At 40.8% G+C, this 21,514-nt stretch overlaps 2 protein-coding genes across 2 annotated transcripts in view; one reads left to right on the top strand and one right to left on the bottom strand.

The window, feature by feature from the left end:
* The window catches only part of mcph1 (microcephalin 1), a 40,095-nt gene that overhangs the window by 2,554 nt on the left and 16,027 nt on the right, over positions 1-21,514 (bottom strand). The window contains exon 14 of the mRNA XM_079512715.1: positions 21,382-21,459. Coding sequence (XP_079368841.1) covers positions 21,382-21,459 — 78 coding nt within the window. The remainder of the gene's footprint in view (positions 1-21,381; positions 21,460-21,514) is intronic.
* Positions 4,616-18,633, top strand: angpt2a (angiopoietin 2a; the record flags this gene model as incomplete). The annotated part of the gene is made up of 9 exons (XM_079512716.1): positions 4,616-4,885; positions 10,423-10,578; positions 12,837-12,958; positions 13,088-13,326; positions 13,977-14,104; positions 14,477-14,578; positions 15,410-15,576; positions 16,898-17,028; positions 18,159-18,633. The coding sequence occupies 9 exons, from the start codon at positions 4,616-4,618 to the stop codon at positions 18,317-18,319; spliced, it is 1,476 nt and encodes a 491-aa protein (XP_079368842.1). The 3' UTR covers positions 18,320-18,633.

Genomic DNA, 21,514 nt, shown 5'->3' with positions numbered 1-21,514 from the left:
CCAAGATTGATATGCACGCATAACCGACTTGATTGCAGGACAGGTAACAGCCAAGGCTTTGGGTCAAACCATCTCTTTATTTCCATGTAGTGCTCCATTATCTTGTAGCCACAAAGAAGCCTAAAAAGACACATACAGTCAAGAAAGAAATTATTTTGGAGATGACTGATTTATCCTATGTGCGATTAACAACAGGTGTACAGTAACACCTATAATAGCTCTGTCTGAGTCCAATTAGTTTGACTCAGGCTCGGAGTGACGCAGGAGTGATAGGAAGAGGACCCAGAAGCCAAGACATAATTGATATCTTACCAATCAGTGTAAGCCAAACTAAACTGTCGCTCTAGTCAACGTGATTGTTTCTTGTTTCTTTAGGAACAAGCGATGGCAAAGGCCTGGGTGACAATCTACTGTATATATATATATATAAACCTCATATTGTTCATTGGTTTTAATGAGTGAAGCTCTAAAAAATGACAAACATGAACATGATGAAAACAATGCTCACATCAGTATGTCAAGGTTTCTTCTTTGCAGCAAGACCATAATGATATAAATACAACTACGCCTTGTTATGTTGTACATATTTCAGCTATTCTACTGCTTCTGCATAACTTTGTGCCAAGCATACCCATTACTCAGTTACAGTATGTCTCTGGAAGTTCAAAAAAGGTTTAAAAGAGACGCAAACGACCTACTATACTATAAATACAGAGCTTGTACTTACATAGTTTTAGTGACATGTCATGTTCAAAAAGGGGTTTGAAAAAGAATCGGGTGTTGGAAGGCAGTTTAAAAAAGAAAAAGAAAAACAAAGTTCATTGTGTATGTCCGACTATGTCACTTCCTGCAGACTTGAAACCCACACAATCTACTGTACGACTGATTCACCCCAAACACCTGAAGATCTCACTGTTGTGTTTTTGGAATGACGACAATACCTTCCTCTTGGGTAATGTGCCTTAAATGTGTTATATTTCCTGTTCCGCATGTTATAGCTGTCCACTTCCTACAGTGCATATTTGCTTCTATTGATACGACTTTCTACACCGCAGAGGGTAAATGCAATGGCTGGAGTTATGCATAAGACCATATTCACATGGAATTGTTACGGTAGTGTAAAGAAATTCGTTCAGTACAAGCGAAAAAGCCCAACTTGTAACACATTGGAAGAGGACTGATTGTTATAGGAAAGTAAAGAATATTTTGGTAATGTGAATTATTTAACCGTTTAAACCCTATATACTTTGTTAACTGGTGTCCCACAAGGGTCTGTCCTTTTCCCCACTACACCAAATCTCTCTTGCCAAAATAAGCTCAAATGCTTCCTGACCTACGTGAACGCTAGGGTTCATGTGGTTAACTGTTATGGGAAATGAATAAGAAGTTACTTAAGTGATTGGAAGATATCTTTGATGTAAGGCACATTCTTTAAATGTAGGACAAAACTTCCACCAAAGTGGCAGAAAAAAAGAAAAGAAGAAGCGCTACGTGGGTCCTTTATATGTAGAGAGAACTGTAGACAGGTGCTCTTTGGAGAACCCACTTCCACCAAAGTGGGTTCACTTCCTGTACAGCACACCTGTTGTCCCATTTCTCCACTTCAGGTTCACTGAGGACAAATACCACATTTGAGAGAATTCCACGCCCACAATGCAAATTAATTTGTGCCCACGGAACGCACAACTTTGTGCGCAGGTTCAGGTAGCCAAGTCATACACAGGTGTATGACTGTATGTAGAAGTGGCGTTCATGCCTGTGCTTGGTGGCTGTGATACGTCACTGACTTCACCTCTGCGTTTTCAACCCAGCTTGGTGGGTCTGCGATTACTGGTCAATCACAGCAGGGCTTTCTGAGAACTGCGGTGAGCACGGAACGCTCGCTCTCCCTGTAGTTTAGCTACCTCTCTCTGTCCTTGCTCGATTACAGAGCGACCACACAACCTGCCCAGCATGGACAAAACACGGTCAGCGGCCAAAGACACATCGCTGTCTGCCTTTGTTCAAAATGTACGCTTTGTGTGTGTGCGCGTGTGTCTCTCTCTCACCTGGACACACAATATTCACGGAAAACAACACGGACGTGTGGCGTTAGACGTGAGCGTGCCTGTGGCACGCAAGCTTCTAGTTTACTATAACTAACTACACTGAGTGTTGATTGCTTCTTTATTGAGCCATTCATTCCTAAATATTGCCACACCAAGCAATAACGAGACTGACAAAATATGAGAATCACAGATTTGGCCAAAAGACAATAATATCTGCGGCCTGCCTTATCACCCTGAAAATATGTGATAAAGCAAGCAACCCTGCTCCCCATGTGTGCCTGAGAGGAAAGTCATAACATTTGTTATGTTCATTTTCATAAATCTGTTTATTAATCAGTTTGAGCCTTGTAGCAAAAGCAAAACTAAGTGATATCTAAAGTACAATAAACTAAATTCGGCTCAGTTGGTAGAGCACTCGTCTTTCGACCGCAAGGTCATGGGTTCAATCCCGGGCACCACCAACTCAACATATGAGGAGCATGGCTTGAAGTTGTGCGCTAAGTACTGGGAGCTGATGGTACTGTAGGTGTTTCGCTCCACCTCAGCAATCCATCTCCCAGAGGTCTAGCGCATTGAAACAGGGATAGACTCCCACACCCTGGCTGATACAGACAATAAGCCTCTCTGACTTACTACTTAAACTAATTTGACCACATTGCCATCATTAACTGAACTAATCAAAGTTATTTTAAGTGTTCCAATGTTTGAATTCTTCTGACAATTCTAAGTCAAATTAAGCACTAAAATTCAGATCATGATCAACTCCTGTCCACCATGCTTATAGATATACCACCAGAAACCAAAGACCCCAAGCAAAAGAAAAACCCTGGTAATAAGTAGCCTTATGAACTTTATAATCCTCATCAATTTGTTCCCTTGAATGACTTCATCATGGTGTAAAGGAGCTAGCCAGTGTAGAACCATATTTTGTCATACTATTACTAGTGTCGCCAAAGATTCAGACAGGATGTAGAAACATAGTTATGACCTGGCACATCCTCTTATATCAAAGGTGGGAAAACGGAGAGAGGAATGTTATTTGGCGACATCCAGGCAGCCTACAAATACTGAATTGCATCAACAAGCTAAACAAACAAACGACAATTTTCCCTCCTACGTGACTAAAGCAAGTATGACTGTTCACCTTTGTGAGACGGAAATAGCTCTGCGAATCATAGAGGATCAAGATCGATTTATTTAATGTACAATGCTAATCACACTAATATCTAACAAATTGAAATTAGTCCATACATAATCAATAAGAGATTCTGGGAATGTACGTTTGTTTTACAATTCTGAGCTAACCAAAATGTCAAAGTTCTTATGAATAACAATTTTGGCATTGGGTGGATATGCTATTTATTTACATTTTGTAGATTTGGCATTTTATCATGATGACATAAAGTAGAAGCCTAAATTTAGACGTTTATAAAGTCCCACCAGGTGAGTCCTTTTTTGTATTTTATTAATTACAATTTTACAATTTACAATTTAGGCATTTAGCAGACGCTCTTAATCCAGAGCGACTTACATTAAGCAATAACAAAAGCATGGCATACATCACATATATAAAAAGTAGTTATCATGAATCATGCGTAAACTAAGAACGTAACAGTGGAGTATCTATGTTAACTATACATACTATACTATATAATATATTATACATGTGTACTATAAAGTGCTATGACTACATAAAGTGCAATTCTAGAGCTGTCTACGTAACAAGCTATAAGTCTGTTTAAAATACTATCTAAGTCTACATAATGTGCTATCTAAGGGGCTAATAATTAATAATGTCTACATTGTGATTTCATTTTTGGATACAGAAAAAAAAAGGTTTCTTCAACCACTTCAGCAAGTCCGCTGGATGACATCAGAGAGAAGAAGCCTCAACCTTAAGTTTTCACTTAAGTACATCTGTGCCTTTGTTGCAGTTAAAGCAAGGTTTACGGAGCTTACGGCTTCGGCTTGAATGGACAATCCCATCACAGATGTTGCTTGAAGTGGACAGCTGCATCCTGAGGAGCGTTTCGGACAGTGAAGAACCAACATGCATTGTGGTGCTTATCCTGTATCTCTCTCTCAATGACCTGTTTAAGGAGCCTGTTCTCTGAGGCGTTACAAGAGGATACGGAGGGGGGGGGGGGGGGGGGGCATGTTGTGCATCTGCTCCCATGTGTGCTGGTGCGTGAAGGGGAATCTAGTAGGAGTCTCCCACAATACTGTTCCGAGCTGTAATTCACAGGGACTGGCCACAGGGAAAGGGGGGTGGTTCCATCACACACAGCTAGCCAATCAGAGGGGTCAAAAGCAGCTCAAAGAAGACGCAAGGGGCTTGATGAAAAGAGAGCACATGCAGTTTGGGCCCAGTGACCTGCTGGAATGACACACTACTACTAGTCGCTGATGACTTCATCCTGAGTGCTACTAAGAAAGAAGCTGAGGAACTTGAAGAGGAGTGTATGAATATTGTTGGGATAAGAAGTCAAATCAATTCTACATCAAAACTACTGTGTAAAAGGATTTAAATTTGAGCCTTTTTTCTATTTTGGTAAAACATTTTTCATATGAAAATGCTGAATGTTGGCTTACTGGTTTTGAGATTGTGCCTGCTGCTGGTGACAGGATATAAGACTTCAGCCACCACTGCGGGTAAGAGACAATATCAGATCCAAAACGGACCATGCAGCTACACCTTCCTGTTGCCTGAGCCAGAAATGTGCCAAACTGACAACAGCCTAGTCCAGAAGGATGACCCAGCAGAGTATGAAGAGTCAGTACAGAGACTGGAGCAGCTGGAGAACATCATGGAGAACAACACACAGTGGCTTCTCAAGGTAAACATAAACGGTCCTGTCTCACCTCCAACTACAGGACAATCCAGGTGTGCAACAGTTAATCGAACTAATCTATTTAAACGATTATAAAAAATAATTGTTAAATAGATAATTTGATCAAAACTATTGATTAATAACGATCCCCATTCTGGAAATGCCATTATACAAAAACAATGTGAAAATAGCCGATTTATAACGTCAGACACGTGTCGCGATGCAACAGGTTTACAGGTATACTGACCGAGTTCTCTAACCATTCCTGATAAGATTGGTATCCCAAACTGAAAATGCCTTTTCTGTTTAAAAAAAGTGCCGAAGAGACATCGTTACTGAACGGACACTCTATACAGCAATGAGTACTATCAGAATATATGGATATTTAACACTTATTTTAACTGTCAGTAAACCTTAATCTCTATTCCTGAATCAATGGAAGTCATGGGTGGCTCCATGACTGTTACCCAAGTACCAAAGTATTCACCAAATCATCTAAAATCAACAAAGGCTCATCCAAAATAAAAACGGCTTGACCATAAATTAAAAGCTCAATTAAGAAAAAAAGAGGGTTATGTGAAAACGCTGATGAAGTCAATGCTGTCGAAATGTTGGTTTTAATGCATGTATATGTTTAAGTGTATTTGGCTGCTCTTCCAGTCTTCCTTTAAATTAGAAGCATTGTCACAGTTGTGCCTGTGGTAACTTGAAAAGAACAGATCTTCAAGCTAACCAACGTGTCACGGTCAGCTTGAAGATCAGTTCTTGTTGGCAAGTGACACCGCCGTGCGACTGAGTCTAAATGAGGCATTAAGGAGGGACAAAGCCTCGACACAGGTGTCCACATGCATGGGGGACATTAAGGAGGGACAAAGCCTCGACACAGGTGTCCACATGCATGGGGGACATTAAGGAGGGACAAAGCCTCGACACAGGTGTCCACATGCATGGGGGACATTAAGGAGGGACAAAGCCTCGACACAGGTGTCCACATGCATGGGGGATGTGTGCTTTCCTTTCACTGCAGCCGGGGCATTACTTGAAGCTCTACCACCTCTAGAGTCTGATTAATTAACTAAACTAGATGAGCCGTGACAAGACCAGAACAACTTACACACAACTACCATCTCTCTAACAACACCCCACAAGAAAGGTCAGCAGGTGCTAGGTTTTGACATGCTCCACGTGCTCTGGATACAACTATTCCTCCAGTAACCACAAACATACAGAAATACAAAAACACTTACTATTTGAAATGGGAAAATAATAATATTTAAATCTCTGGCTACCTGATTGACTCTCTATTCAGACCTACAGTATGACATTGAAGCCAATACAATATCAAGAGAGATGCAGGTAATGTGCATAGGTCAGGTGTGTGTTGGGGTAACCAGGTTCAAGTCGGCTGTTTACAGCACAGTAAATAGAAAAGGCAAAATAATACAGTAGTGTGAAACCTGACTGAGAAACAAAGCAGGGAAGATTGCTCTATGTAGTAGTTTAGTAGTAGTGACTTGGTTTAATCATCAGAGAATCAATTACACTGAAGGCTAGGGAAAACACAGGTGTAAGAAATGTCTGTTTAAGACCTGAGGCTTCCTCAACCTCAACCTCTAACATTGAACCACTGGGGTGCCAAACTGTGAACCGTTGCAGACTTGCAGCCAGTAGATGGTAAAATCTATGTAAGCGGTTAGAAATGCACTCACAGAGAGATGCTACACCCACAAAATATGGGCTAAATCTTGACCTTGCATTTATTTTTCTTCAAAGACGGTGCTTTAAAGAAAAATAAATAAAGCTATTCTCAATTTAATATGCCAAGTTTGAACACATCACATTGTGAGCTTGTAGATCTACAAATTTTCCTTTTTTTCCACCTTCAATTGTTTTGAAACTTCTCGCCTATATGCCTAAAATAGGGATGCCAGGTTGAACGTGGTTACGTCTTTCCATTTATGAATATTTTATCATTAAATCAAGAGCTTGTGAATAAATAATAACTATATTGGTTGCATTGGAATGCAGGTTCTAGATTTCCTCGCGACAGCGATGATATGTTGTCGTGACACTAAAACAATGTGTCAAGTGGTCAGCACGCTTTCGTGTGAATAACCAACACAAACAAGCATTCTTCACAGAACACTTCGAGCCAGGAGGAGTAAACAACTGATTAGATCACTGGTGGCCATCAATGGAATGTCCTCTTGCCAGCAATTCAGATGACACACACTTCCACCTTTGACGCGCTTCTGTGCGTATACAAACAAATCGGAGGTCAGTTGAGGAAGACAAACAAAATTAACACTAATTACAGAAGTCATTCATGACTACAGAAAGACAATATAAGCTATTTATGTTTGCTTTAGTGACAGATGACAAAACAACTGCACTGAGCTAATTATACAAGTTTTGTACAGATCAAAACATTCCACAGACACTCATTTGCACTTGCATAAAGTCAGGCCTTCATAGAGGATGTGACTCGTCCCTCATCACTTCCATCCTGTTGACAAGCTGTAGGACCTGATTGCCACTCAGGAACACAATGCAGGAAATAACTTAATGATTGGTCTCACTCTAAATCTGGCAAAACTGTTAGCTAGATGGAGACAAATATGTTCTATATAGATCATATTCTAGCTCTCTTTCCTCTCTCTCATATATATATATATATACACACGCACACGCACACGCATGTGTGTGTGTATGTGTACTGTATATATGGTATAGTCAATGAGTATACAGTGATGGGAAAAAATAGTCTCTACTACTTTTCCTCTTTTGACCCCTATGGCAAACAACCACATGCAAATGAACTTCCTGCCTCAATTTTTAGACGCTTCAACATTACTATGTAAACACTTTTAAAAAGTCTGGGTTGCCATGGGATAATTCTGTCCACTTCCACCTCTCATGAGAATTCTAGGTTTGACAAAAGAGGAATGGGAGCACTACAGCAACAAGACTTCTGTTTTAGAAAAGACCTAAACTAAGGAATAAAGTAGAGAACAGAAAACATTTATTTAAACACCGACTCAAAAGTAGCTCACAAAAATAAATGAATACAGTGTCAGACCAACCACTGAGAAGTTCTTGACCTTGCTCTCAATAACGTGTGATCACAGTTCCTTGGTGTCGCATTTCATATCCAATAGTTACAAAGCATAGATAAAGAGCCAGATCTGTCACCAACCATCCAATATGGCAAATACCTCTATTCATGGTTTCCCCTGCTAGGCATGTGTGCTGAATTCATGCACCATCAGTAGGTGCTGAGTGCCACCAAGAGAAAAACCCTGTTATTAACATAAGATGGATTATCGTAAAAGGGAAAAGTGCATAAGTTATGCTTTGACAACACAAATTACGTATTTTCAACTACCCTTTTCAATTGGACATAGATATAGCATCTAAGAAACACTATTAGTAAACAAGAATTCATGCACATCAATTAATTACCAGCTGCCTTATTATATCTGCAGAATTGTGCTATGAAATGTAAATATCTGTGTCTGTGTGTATTTGTGTATGTGTGTGTGGAAACAACAACAGGATCTGTCCAGGTGACTCTGTAACTCTGAGAGTGTAGCCTACTACAAATGGAACCAAAGGACCAACTAAGAATTTTGCTTTGGACGAATGAATCTGTTCTTTGATGGCGGAGGAGGCATTATGGCTTCTGTTTTTGTGTGTGGGGCTATCTGTGTCTGTATGTGTCATTCATGGGAATGCGTTTGCCCTTTCCATTGTTTACATACATCCAATTTGGACACATTTGTAGCCTACTACGAATGGAACCAAAGGACACCTTTATATAAGAATAAACTCTGAGACTGTGCAAATGGACTCGTATGGGTCCATTTGGTTTTATTTATACACTCTCAGGTAGGACATTCTCCAAACCATGATATATCGCACCTCACGCACAGCTGTCTGTTGTTTGGTGGCCCAGTTCCGGCGAGCCGCCCCACGTCCGAAACGGTAGAGAAATGACAGAGTTACCATGTGGGGGTCCCCGGGGGTGGGGTGGGGGGGAGCTCCAGTATATGTGCGTGTGTGGTGTGTTTGTGTGTGTGTTAGGTTGCGCACAGGTGGTGAAAAACCACCATGCTGTTTTCGTGCTCATACCCAGCCAGCCAGGCAGGCAGCCAGGCAGGCACCCACCCACCCAGCCAGCCACACACATAACTCCGTAAGGGAGTGGTTGCACCACTCAAAAATGCGCTATTTTTATTTTTTATCCATTAAAAAAGACAAATAGGCTTTTCCAACAGGGTTTTTCGAGTCCCAGTCCACCCCATAGAGTTAGGGTCCACCCGGACCGGGGAATTAGCAGCCACAACGTTACGTGCGTTATCGTGAACTCAACACATGCACTGTGACGCACACGCTTTCCCAGTAGCCTAATAGCCAATCTACAAGCTCACAACGCGTTGCGCTGTGTGCTTGTGTTTCGAGACCACAAAATGTAACGAGTGACTCCATATGGTTATACCCCCAATGTTAAATTACATTAGTACTTTTATATCTATTATATCAATAATATAATCCACCACTCGAGGGAGAGGGAAGACAGCTCAGCTACAGATCTTGCATGACCACCCGGTCATGCAAGAGTGAGATGGAGCGAAGGGGGACTTTCTTTTTCTTTTCTCTTTTTACCAACTCTGACCTGCGCGACCAAAGTGAAGCGACAGTGGAAACAAATATCTTCAAGTTTGAACGCACCTTCAGTTCCCAAGCCTCTAGCTGGTTTTGGCCATATTATAAGGTGGATTTACTCTCGCTTCCGCCCCGATATCATAGCGGCCAATAGGGCTCAGCTCCACTTCCGCGAAATGCTACACTAGCATCCCATGGCTGAGAGGTCGGCTAGAGGCAAAAAGTGTCTGGTTGCCTAGAGACGAGGCAGCCAATCAGGACGATTGGTCGTCATCACAGCAGCTAATGAGAAAGATAGGTGCAAGTGGGCGTGAAAGCCAAAGTCATAGAACATAGACCAGCTCAGCTGTGCTTACACAGCAGCTGGTAAAAATAAGGAATTGATTCACTGGGATCAGTACTTGGTTCTCGACAATGCTGCAAGCAGCACTTCAGATATTGCAAATGGCCAATCACTACAAAAAGGCACGCTCCTCGACAAAGCTGCACGCAACAATACCGGACCTACATTGTTTTTGTCTGGCTCGTGACATCATGTGGCAGCCAAGTCTATGGACTTTCAATGTTTGCTTTAAGCGTGCTATATAAACATCTTCCATTAGTGGCCTGGAGCAATCAATGCTTTAAATACCTACAGTACAATATACAGTATATAGAGTACCATATATACTGCACAGGTATATGCTCCAGTGAAGCTGCTTAGAAGACTGTCCTCAGACAGTGGTCCTCAGGCCTGTTTATCTGTGTTACTGTACTATTCAGCACAGTTTCCCTGAAAAGATAAAAGGAAGGCTAATAATTACATTTCTAAAAATAGTCCAAACACTTACAAAAAGACTGACTCATGCTAACCCCCTCTTCATCCATCCTAACGGCAGCTGGAGAACTACATACAAGACAGCATGAAGCAAGAGATGGTCCAGATCCAACAGAATGCTGTACACAACCACACAGCTGCGATGATCCAAATAGGAACGAACCTGCTGAGTCAAACTGCAGAGCAAACACGGAAACTAACAAATGTGGAGGCACAGGTAAGATTGTAAGAATATCTCAGGGCTCAGGGGTAGAGTGGCTCAGGGGTAGAGTGGCCGGATGGTAACCGCAAGGTTGCCAGTTCAAACCCGGCTCCCCCAGAGTTAGTGTCGAAGTGCCCTTGAGCAAGACTCTGAACCCCTAATTGCACCTGATGTGCTGGTTACGTGCCTTGCATGGTTTCCGCTGCCATCAGTGTATGAATGCGTGTGTGAATGGGTGAATGTAATGCACAATCTATGTAAAGCGCCTTGGATAAAGGTGCTATATAAATGCACCATTTACCATATAATATATTATGACAAAAATCATCCTATACTGTACCTACTGTACACTTTTCAGACTTTACCTTGCTTGGAACACAAAAAAACATCCACTGTCAACATCCACACATACAAAATCATCCACTATCACAGACAGTAGATGTCACACAAATTAAAGTATAATACACATTGTGTGCCCTTGTATTCTTTCAGAATAGTGACGTGGAGTGCCCCATGTTATTTGGATGATTTTTGGACACAAAATATACCCATAGTAGAGTACCCAGCCTTTTTTGGACGATTAAAAAAAACCATATATATATATATATTATTATTTTTCAAAGACGTCTCCAGACATCTTTGTGCACCACAGGACATTATTATAAAGACGTCTGGAGATATCCTGGGCACAAATTGGGTTTTAAGATACGTGTCAAATTCTGCACAAAATTAATTACACACAGAATGTGAGAATGCAATAGTTGGTTTGGAATTATTGTATTCGTTCATATTTGAGAAACAACACTAAAGTAATACTGTGGCCTACTGCCCTACTCCATAAAATACTGAAGCTTCATCCTAGGTGTAGAACATGAAATCATGACACACACACACACACACACGCACACACACGTACGCACACAACCCTCCTGTGCCAGTGTGTTGTTTTGGCTTCACAACGTCACTGACCTTATGTGAGCCAACTGCACAGCATTTCCTGTTATTAGCACAATTGTATTCCCACAGAAAGGGGTCTATCAGTTTGTCACAATCAGACATCCGTCTGTTCAAAGGCATCAACAGCTCTGTTAAGAGACACGCAGCGTAGGATTCACGTAAACAACATATGCTTTTTGCTGAGTTCAGTTCCTCCAAACTGGGAAATCAGAGACAAGGTCCTCGACCCAGCAGTGTGGTTCAATACATCTGTCTGCGGAAATACGTGTGCACGGCAAAATCCTGAGTGTTCATTTCACTCAGAGTCTACAAATGGACCCGTAATGAAGGGTATATCTGGTTCCATTGGTACACTCAGATTTACAAATGGATAAATTAACACTGAGAATTGTTTTTCTGTGCACAGTGCCTCTAACCCTACCCCTGCCCACTTTCCAATGTACACTTTATGCTTTATTGGAATTTGATTGTTCTGCTTTTTCCTGTCATGAAAACAGATTTTGTTTTTCCAACTAGCTATGGACTATGCTCATTGTAGTCTTTAGATGATGTGTGATGGAAACTACAAACAGAGCTTGGGTCATAGTAGGTTGAACTTGCTCGCCTAATGGAACAACTATTCATCCAATTCAAAAATATTCTTTATAATGGGTTAGGCCATTATATTAGTGTTGTGGTGCTTTATGCCGATAGTCACAGGGCATAAAGCACAGAGAGCAGGAGGCAGGAGAGAGACGCACCTTGAGAACACACTACAGTTCTTGCTAGCATGGAAGATAATTGGAGTAGACACTTCAAGATTTGCAAACAGTATTGATGAAGAGTCTTGCTAATTTCTACAAAAAGGATAAAACAAAACTTCATTTAATATGACTTAACATTTTGTATACTATGAACTGTAGCTGAACCCGGTAAATTGCAGTGAACCATGGTATTGTTCTGATTGTATAACATATATGCATAATAAAATTGCATAGTATGCATAAGAAAATGGAGAAGTGTCACAGTCAGAAGCACTTGAATAAAACAGTGATTTTTTTTTCTATCCAGAAGAGACCAGGCTTTCATTTTTTTCATACTATGGTTGTAAGTTTAGCTTAAGGGCATATTCTGTTCTTGTGGGAAACCCAACTCCAACCCCTAAATATCTTAAGTTCTTCTTTAGGCTTCTGCCAAGTATTTGACTTGATAGTACAAAATGTTTACCCTTTAAATGGCTCTCAGCAATTCAAAAAAATCACTATGATCTGAAAAAGTTCCCAAACTGTGAGAAATAGCCTAGCCTAGTTTCTCAAAACTGCTCCTTTTATCTCTAGGTAATAAATCATAGTACAAGACTTGAGCGCCAACTTCTTGAGAACTCCTTGTCAACAAACAAGTTGGAAAAACAACTGATTGTCCAAACAAGTGAAATAAGAAAGCTGAATGACAAGAACAGGTAAGGGAATCTTCAAACGAGAAAACCAATTCTGAGGATCATTAGGTTCCTACAATGATGATTCTGTTCAGCATACAATACAGTAAAGGCTACGGCAGTTGTTGAACTCGTACCCTCGTTTCTCATCAGCTTCCTGGAGAAGAGAGTAGGGGAGATGGAGGAGCAGAGACAGGTGGAGCTGAAGACGCTGCGAGAGGAGAAGGAACAGCTTCAGAGCCTCATCCAGAGGCAGACAGCCATCATAGTGGAACTGGAGGAGCAGCTACTGCGTGTCTCCTCCAACAACACTGTGCTGCACCGCCAGCAACAGGAGCTACTGGACACTGTCAACAGCCTCATCAGCAAGATATCTCCCCCCTCGCCCGGAGGTACAAGTAGGTCCAGATTACTTTTCAATTATCATATCATGTATTGTGTAGACTAGAGTCGACTACCACATTACACCAGTTCTAAAATCCTTACACTGGCTATCACAGTCATCGAGATGTTGATTTTAATATTGTGACGCATGTCTAAAGACAACACTCTGGTTCTGGGCCCAAATACATGTTGGAAATGCTTGTGCAATATGAACCCTCTGGGGCAGTGGTTCCCAAACTTTTCAGGTCGAGACCCAAAAGAGAAATTTGACGTTTGCCTGCATGGGACCCAAACTAGTGAAAATAACAGATCTACAAGCACACAACGTGTTGCTTCGTGCCGCGTTGCAAGCGTTGAAGATCAGCCATTTTCTCTACTTCTTAATTATTTTATTATGGAATTTCTTAGATTTGTTTGTTTTAAAATTTATATAATTATTTGTTTTAAAAATATATACAGTATATTTTGGAATATATATATATATATATTTTTTTTTTTAAATGTAGGAAAAGAAAATTATTTTTTTACTCGAGTTGTGACCCTGGATTGGTCCGTGTGTGTGTGTGTGTGTGTGTGCGCTCGTGCGCACACGCACACACACATACTAATACATATGCACACTTGTAGTGTTCAGTTATGTGAATTGCTTGTTTTGCAGAAACCAAACCGTCCATGATGCAGGACACACCGACTACATACATGGACTGTGCTGCTGTCTTCAAGTCTGGAAACACTGAAAGTGGTGTCTACGCACTCACTCTACCCAACACTACCCAGGAAGTTAAGGTGATCACTGTTTGTACAGAACATCATTAAATGCATGAAGAAAACTGTTAATAAGCAATCGGTTGAAAGAGGACAAAGGGAGGAGCTGTAATGTCTGTCTGGCACACACAAACAATAAATAAATCAGTCTTTCTTTAAGTCTGGTTAAATTAAAATGTCCTCAGCCTTTGGTTAATGTGGTGGATGCTTGAGCTTGAAGAGTGATCTCCTTAGATACTTTTCAGTGATTACAACTTGGAACTCAAACCCTTTACGGTAGCGGGACATCTGTTTGAGACAAACAAAACTGAGACTGCACTGCCAAATTTTAAATGACCATGCATTCATTAAGTCAATAACTGAAGAGGCCTGCCCTGTATCTCTTTTGTAAAGGCCTCCTGTGATATGGAGACCGAGGGAGGTGGATGGACAATACTACAGAAAAGGTTTGACGGACGTGTTGACTTTCACCGTACGTGGAAAGAATACAAAACGGTAAGCTATCAAGATTAAATTCCTTCCCAACAAAACAAATACCGCCTAGCTTGTGTTACTATTCTGATATACTGTACGATGCAGAGGCCATTTTCATCACAACACACAGAACGTTGCTGTCGGGCAGAAACCTCTCGTATCCATATTTTAACTTTTTATATATATTTTTTTAATTAATGCCCTAATTCGCCATACTAGTGTCACTCAAAACTAGAAAAAATAGATAGTGTTCTTTATCGTCATTAATGCACGCCTGTGGTGCTGTAGGCGTACAGGAGTTCCGAAAAGTAAAGTGCATTAATGACGATAAAGAACACCCTCGAGTGTAATATTGCAAAGCAAAGCAAAGTTCTTTGTTTACCCAGGGTGAATGGACTAAGCTCGAGATGCTTGTTTACAGCCAGACCCTGCTCATAGAACATTTCATGGTAGGGGTTCAATGCCTTGCTCAAGGGCACTTCAGCGGTGGTAATTTGAACGTGCCGGTCCGGGGATTCGAACTGGCGACCGTCCGATAACAAGACCGCTCCGCAAACCGTTCGGCCACCGCTGCAATTATACAGTTTACCACAACACTAATGGTCGTATTTTGTTATTGACAGATGTAGACTACAAATGTCCCAAGAAACCAGCTAGCCTAGCCACCCAGTCTGCTGCTCTCTGGCAGAAAAACAGAGCTGAAATATTTGTTTTGAGTAGGTGTTCCTTTGCGCTGGTTTAAGGAACGGCTAGAAGCCGTTTTAACCAATCAGATTGCTTTGCTTCCTCGACACGAACTGTTGTATAAATTCCATTAAAGTTTAATGACATTGGTTTTATGCTCTCTAATAGGGGTTTGGAGAACCTTCAGGTGAATACTGGTTAGGAAATGAATTTACCTCCAAATTGACAAATCAACAACCATACAGACTGAGAATCCAGCTGATGGATTGGGAAGGAAACTCTGGATTCTCACAATACGAACATTTCTTTCTCGACAGTGAAGCACAACATTACAGGTAGGTTGCATTTTTGCACATAACTGCACCAATATGATTCGTGCAAAAGAATAAGGTGACTGCAATGTTTTGAAAAGGTATCTTTAACACAAGGAAGTCACTGTAAAGATATGTGTAAATCGTGTGACAAAAGATTACAGCTCTGACTGCCCCATCAGATACCAAATTATGCAAAAACTGTGCCAAAGAAGAGATTTCTCGTCTTTAATCACTTTGTTCACTGTGCCAAAGACGAGATTCTCGTCTTTTATTGATTTCTATTGATTCAGTTTGAGACTATCTATCACCGTCTCCGTTGCTAAACCGGAAATTGTCCGTCCGTCAGTTAAAAATATCCCCCCTCGTTGACTTTAATGTTAAACAATACCTTATAACCCTATTATCTCTGATTCTTTTCCCAGATTGCGCACAAGTTGACCATAGGGACATATATGCCCAATATTCAAGTCGATCAAGTTGTGAGGAGTTCGTTTTGGAAACATTTTGAAAATATTCACAGATAACTGTGATTCTCAACCCTTCTGATTTCAAGGACCCCAAGTTTGATATGCATTAGGCCACAGGACCCCAATCTACAGTGTAAAATCCTCTGTGTTCATTTAACTGCAAGAAAGTACAAATGGAACCAAATTGACCTGTAAGGGTCCATTTGGTTCCATTTCTACACTCTTGGGAGTTCCATTTGCTTCCTATCAAACATTGAGCTAGGGACGCCCTGGATCCCCGTCAAGGACCCCTGGGGTCCCCGGACCAAACGTTTGAGAACCACTGGTGTATGACATATCTATGACTTATGACTCAATATTTGGGCAAGGTTTCAAACTTTCATCCTTTATTTATTTTCATTATTTTTGTAGAGGGATAGATACAAAGTGGGCTGACAGGAAATGGGGAGAGAGATGGGGGGGGTGACATGCAGTAATGTCGGACATGCGCTACTCCCGTGCTTGCGGTTATGGTTAGGGTTTGAGGTAGGTTGTCGTTTGTCGGACCAATGACTAGTCTGAACTAAGTACTGCAGTCGTCGGGATCGGGAGTCGAACCCGAGGCACACTGCCAGACTGGATTACCAGCCAAGGTGCCTGGACCACTGAGCCACGGCCCAGGCCCAAACGTTCAGCCTTATTCGACTACAATTTGACCAGAACTTGGCTCTGAAAACGTCTAGCTAGTGGCTACTCTTTCAGAGCATCCATGCTGCTAGTACAGTGAGCCCTACTGTATATACGTCATTGTATGACAAATAACGCAAACAACCGATCTACATGCTCATTATGCGGCACTATGTGATGTACCTCCATTCTCCCTTTTCATCCTACAGGATACACCTTAAAAGCTACAGTGGAACAGCAGGCAAAATAAGCAGCCTTGGCCAGCCAGGAAATGATTTCAGCACAAAGGATGCAGACAATGACAAATGTGTTTGCAAATGTTCACAGCTGACATCAGGAGGTAAGAGTCAGATTCACGTCATTGTCACTTAGATGCACCGGTTAGGTACATTACAAGTGAAAAACGTATGCTCACAATTAACCCTAAATATGTTCAGGTAAATCGAATGTTCACATCAATGTGGGTGTAACTGTAATCTTGTAAAGGTGCTCACTGCATCAGGAAAGGGACAAACTAACTCCCATTCTAAGGTTGGCACTTCCCCAAGAAATCTTCAAGTACTTTCAAGGGGCTCCTGCATTTCTGCTGTTGGGTCAAAAAGTACAATTAGCTCAGAGTTAATCACTGATCAGCTCATTGGGGAATTCAGCCTTTGCAATGTCTGACATTAATAGCCTGGGAACAAAGTCCCCCCCCCCCCTTTAGAGCTTTATAAAAGTCCTCCTATCCATGCCTCTGTGAGTAACTATGCTGCCAGACATTGGATCCTTCTGCAATGGGGTCAATGTCAGCTTGACGTTCATGAGGGGTCTCTCTCAGAAGAGTCCGTCCATTATCCGTTCCTGGAACCCTATCCATCCATACCATAATCTGACTGTTAATTTAACTCTGAAAAACAATTGACCCATAAGGGAACATGCTGGACCCATAATAATGCGTTGTTTTGTGTGTTATTCACTCTATTGTTTGCAAGGAATTGCATTTATTTTAATCAGTGTCAAATGTTGTATGCACACTGCCAGTAAATCCCAGAGTGCCCCCACTTGTGATTGCACTGAATCCTTGCCCAAATTTGGAGTCATACATAGTAGATACGTCATAGATTGCTGATTACATTACATGCTGGTGGTCACATGAAGATTCACATTTGGAGGAATGCCGTTTCTATGTGGATCCAGATCCTGATCGATCCACATAATGTCCTCGTTAAGACTTTAACCGCCTGAACCCTAGCATCCCTATTCTGGGCATATAGGCAAACATCTGTCAAAAAAGGCAAACATTTAGCAAAAAAGAAGAGCTCTACAAGCTTTCAATGCAATGCCTTGTGGACATGTAGATCAGCAATTTCCGCTGGTGACGTACAAAGTGCACCCCCTTCTGTTCAGTGCACCTGACTTGAATTCTGTACACATGTTGAGGACTACGACTACATAAGATCTGACTCCTTTGTTCCTTTCCGACCATAGGATGGTGGTTTGATGCCTGCGGTCCATCCAATTTGAACGGAATGTTTTTCCAACAAGGCCAGAACTCAAATCGCTTCAATGGAATCAAATGGTACTACTGGAAAGGCTCTGGCTACTCACTGAAGTCTACTACAATGATGATCAGACCAGCAGACTTCTAAACGTCCTCAACTGTCCCCCCTTGTGTACACGGAGTGAGAAGGCATTCCATCACAGGCAGTAGCAGACACGACAACAAAAATGGCGCTGCCAAGACAATCAAAGCACTAGAAAAACAATATTCCTAAAAAACGAAAAAAGTTCACGTGGAAAGGAACTCGAACAATTGTGAGTCTTATTGTTTTCAATTTCGAGCCAGATGGCGAGTTAAACAATGAAGCAATGAACTTGTGAAAACATACCACACAGGGTGGTAATGTGGATATCAATAGAAAACTGGAAGTGTAGCAGCTATAATGTGTAATAACAAGTTAGACTAACCACAGGGAGATGTAAGTGGAAGATTTGCCTACCACACTGAAAGTAAAAGGAACTATGGTACAACTTGCAATAATAGTGCACTTAGGCCATAAAACGCAATGAATCGGCTTAAAATGCTTACTGTGAGTTGCTTTGGATAAGAGTATGTGATAAAATTCTATAAATGAAAAATTCAACGTAAACAATTGAGCAGTTGAGACGAATAACCATCTAAGTCCATTATTTATTCTGAGCCCCCCCGCAAAAGGCTGTCCTGACCACTTCCATGATTTAAAAATTATGGATAATTAGTATAGACTTAGATGGTTATTCGTCTCAACTGCTAATTATTAAAGTCAAATATTTTTTATCTCAGAGAGGATGTATATAATTAAGTTTTATTTATATGTTGATTATTGGGTTAATATTTAATGATAGCAAATAACATATTGATTTGAGACATGTAATATTACTGAAATACGTCTCCTTGAATGGTAACCATCTACACACATCTAGCTAAATAGAATCACAAATGAATTTAGGCTAATTATACAGACTGTACACACTTCGTTTCTCCAAAAGAGAAATTCTGTTTTCCCACTGTTTTTATTATATTTATGTAAGGTCAATATACCTTTGCCAAAGGTAATAGAGCATGCACATCCACTCTGGCCCAGGTGCTGGACGAATGGCAATACAAGAGGAAGAAATAGAGTCCGCAGCACGGGTAGGAAAAACTCAACGTTTCGATCACTGGGATCTTCTTTAGGAATGAAGAAGATCCCAGTGATTCAACGTTTCGATCACTGGGATCTTCTTTAGGAATGAAGAAGATCCCAGTGATTCAACGTTTCGATCACTGGGATCTTCTTTAGGAATGAAGAAGATCCCAGTGATTCAACGTTTCGATCACTGGGATCTTCTTTAGGAATGAAGAAGATCCCAGTGATTCAACGTTTCGATCACTGGGATCTTCTTCAGGAATGAAGAAGATCCCAGTGATTCAACGTTTCGATCACTGGGATCTTCTTTAAGAATGAAGAAGATCCCAGTGATCGAAACGTTGAATCAATAAACCAGTGGAGCCAAGTATTACCTACCAGTGCTGCGGACTCTATTTCTTCCTCCAATATACCTTTGCCACCACATTTCTGCAGTTTTAAATTAATTCTGAGTTCAACAGAGCCATACAACTACATTTAAGTGAAATATTGGTACTGGCCTAATCCAAATCCTAAAATCATCAATGCCAACGTGTTTCAGCACATATCCTAACAACTGTTGGGGCCAGTGAGACTCCTTATAATTCAACGCTTCTTCTCAGAGTCCAAATTTGCATAAACATCTTAAAACAAACCGCCACAACTCATTGAACTCAAAGGGGTTAGACACGCATACTAGCGCCGCTCACAGATCAGACAATTGCAAATTGAAGAATTTGCTAGCATAATTATGAATGGCTTTGTCTGCCTAACAATGTTGTCACATTGTCAACACAAATGGCTATAGCTGCTCAAAGCATCACCACTACAGACCTTGGCTTGTGAAATATTGCATTGGACAGACAACAGGCAGGGCGGAAGAGGGGACGGGAATCGTGTGGCTTACGTCACGTGAATTCCAAAATGCTTTCATTTAAATTTCGGGTATAATAAAGGGCCTTGGGGACTCAACAAAATACTTTGTTTAACCACAAAGGAACTATAGTAAATGGAATTTCAAAGGGGAAATGTGATGGCATTTATGTGTATGAAGACCTCATGTCTCCGGAACAGACACTGGAGAGGATAGTGATTCATGATTGACGAGTGCAGGAAACGGCAACATCCACATTTCACACAGGATGCTCAAGAAAAACACTGTGAAAATGAATGACTGGCAATAAAAATTAGCAGGTTTCCGACCGACATCCTTCTGGCTTTGGCATTCTAGCCTTTAGTAGTCTAGCCTTAAGCAGGAACATGAGTGAAAACAAAGAATGTAAGCAATAATGTTGAAGAAATAAATTATTTATATGAACTGCAGCACGGATATTACCTATTTTGTTGCACATATACACATATATTTATTTTATTGATTAATTGAGTGGGAACTTAAAATTAATTAATTTTGAAGCTGGAATGAACACTATTTAAATTAAAAGATTGACTGACACCAGTAAAGACCATGGAAGATAAGACAACACTTTGGGATAAAGGCGGAGGTGGTATAACCAACATCGACTCTACTGAAGATGGCCCTTTGGTAATCGATTGGAAAATAGGACTTGCACACTTAATTAAATGCTCCAAAATCCAGATTTATTACAGTACAGTTGAACATTTTCATTAATCAAGGCTTCATCGGAGCCTACTGTATATTATTACTGTATTAGCTCTGATGAAGACTTGAGTCAAAATATTGGAATAAATCTGGCGTTTGGAGCAGTGTGTGAATCCCATTTTTTAAACTGATGGTTCGATGTTTATGACTCTGCATGCACCTTAAGCTTTCTGCAGGACACCTTTAGAAATAGATAACATAATGGAGTATATATACCTTTACATTTATTAAAAATGTTCGCTTTAAAAATATATATATATTTTTTCAATTGTTTTAAAAAATAGCAGATCTACAAACTATGAGCTTGTATATATGCTATTTTTCAATAGCCAAACAATGCTCAATATATAGCTAGAATCTAAAATGTCACAGATGCTTTTAATGTTAATGTTGTTTCCCGGTGTTGCATGTTTGCATTATGGAAACTCATACTGGTACTCACAGTTGCTGCTGGGAAACTGTCCTTGAGTTCATATGGCTCCTCTGGAACCCACTGTCTTTTCTCCAAACACCACAGAATCTATCGAGGGGAAAGTAAAAATGTATTAACCATGTTTTCAGTCCGAACCAAACAC

This window comes from Electrona antarctica (genome assembly GCF_951216825.1).
Source record: "Electrona antarctica genome assembly, chromosome: 10".
NCBI lineage: Eukaryota > Metazoa > Chordata > Actinopteri > Myctophiformes > Myctophidae > Electrona > Electrona antarctica.
The sequence above is the reverse complement of the archived record's forward strand: the minus strand, read 5'-3'. Positions and strand labels throughout refer to the sequence as shown.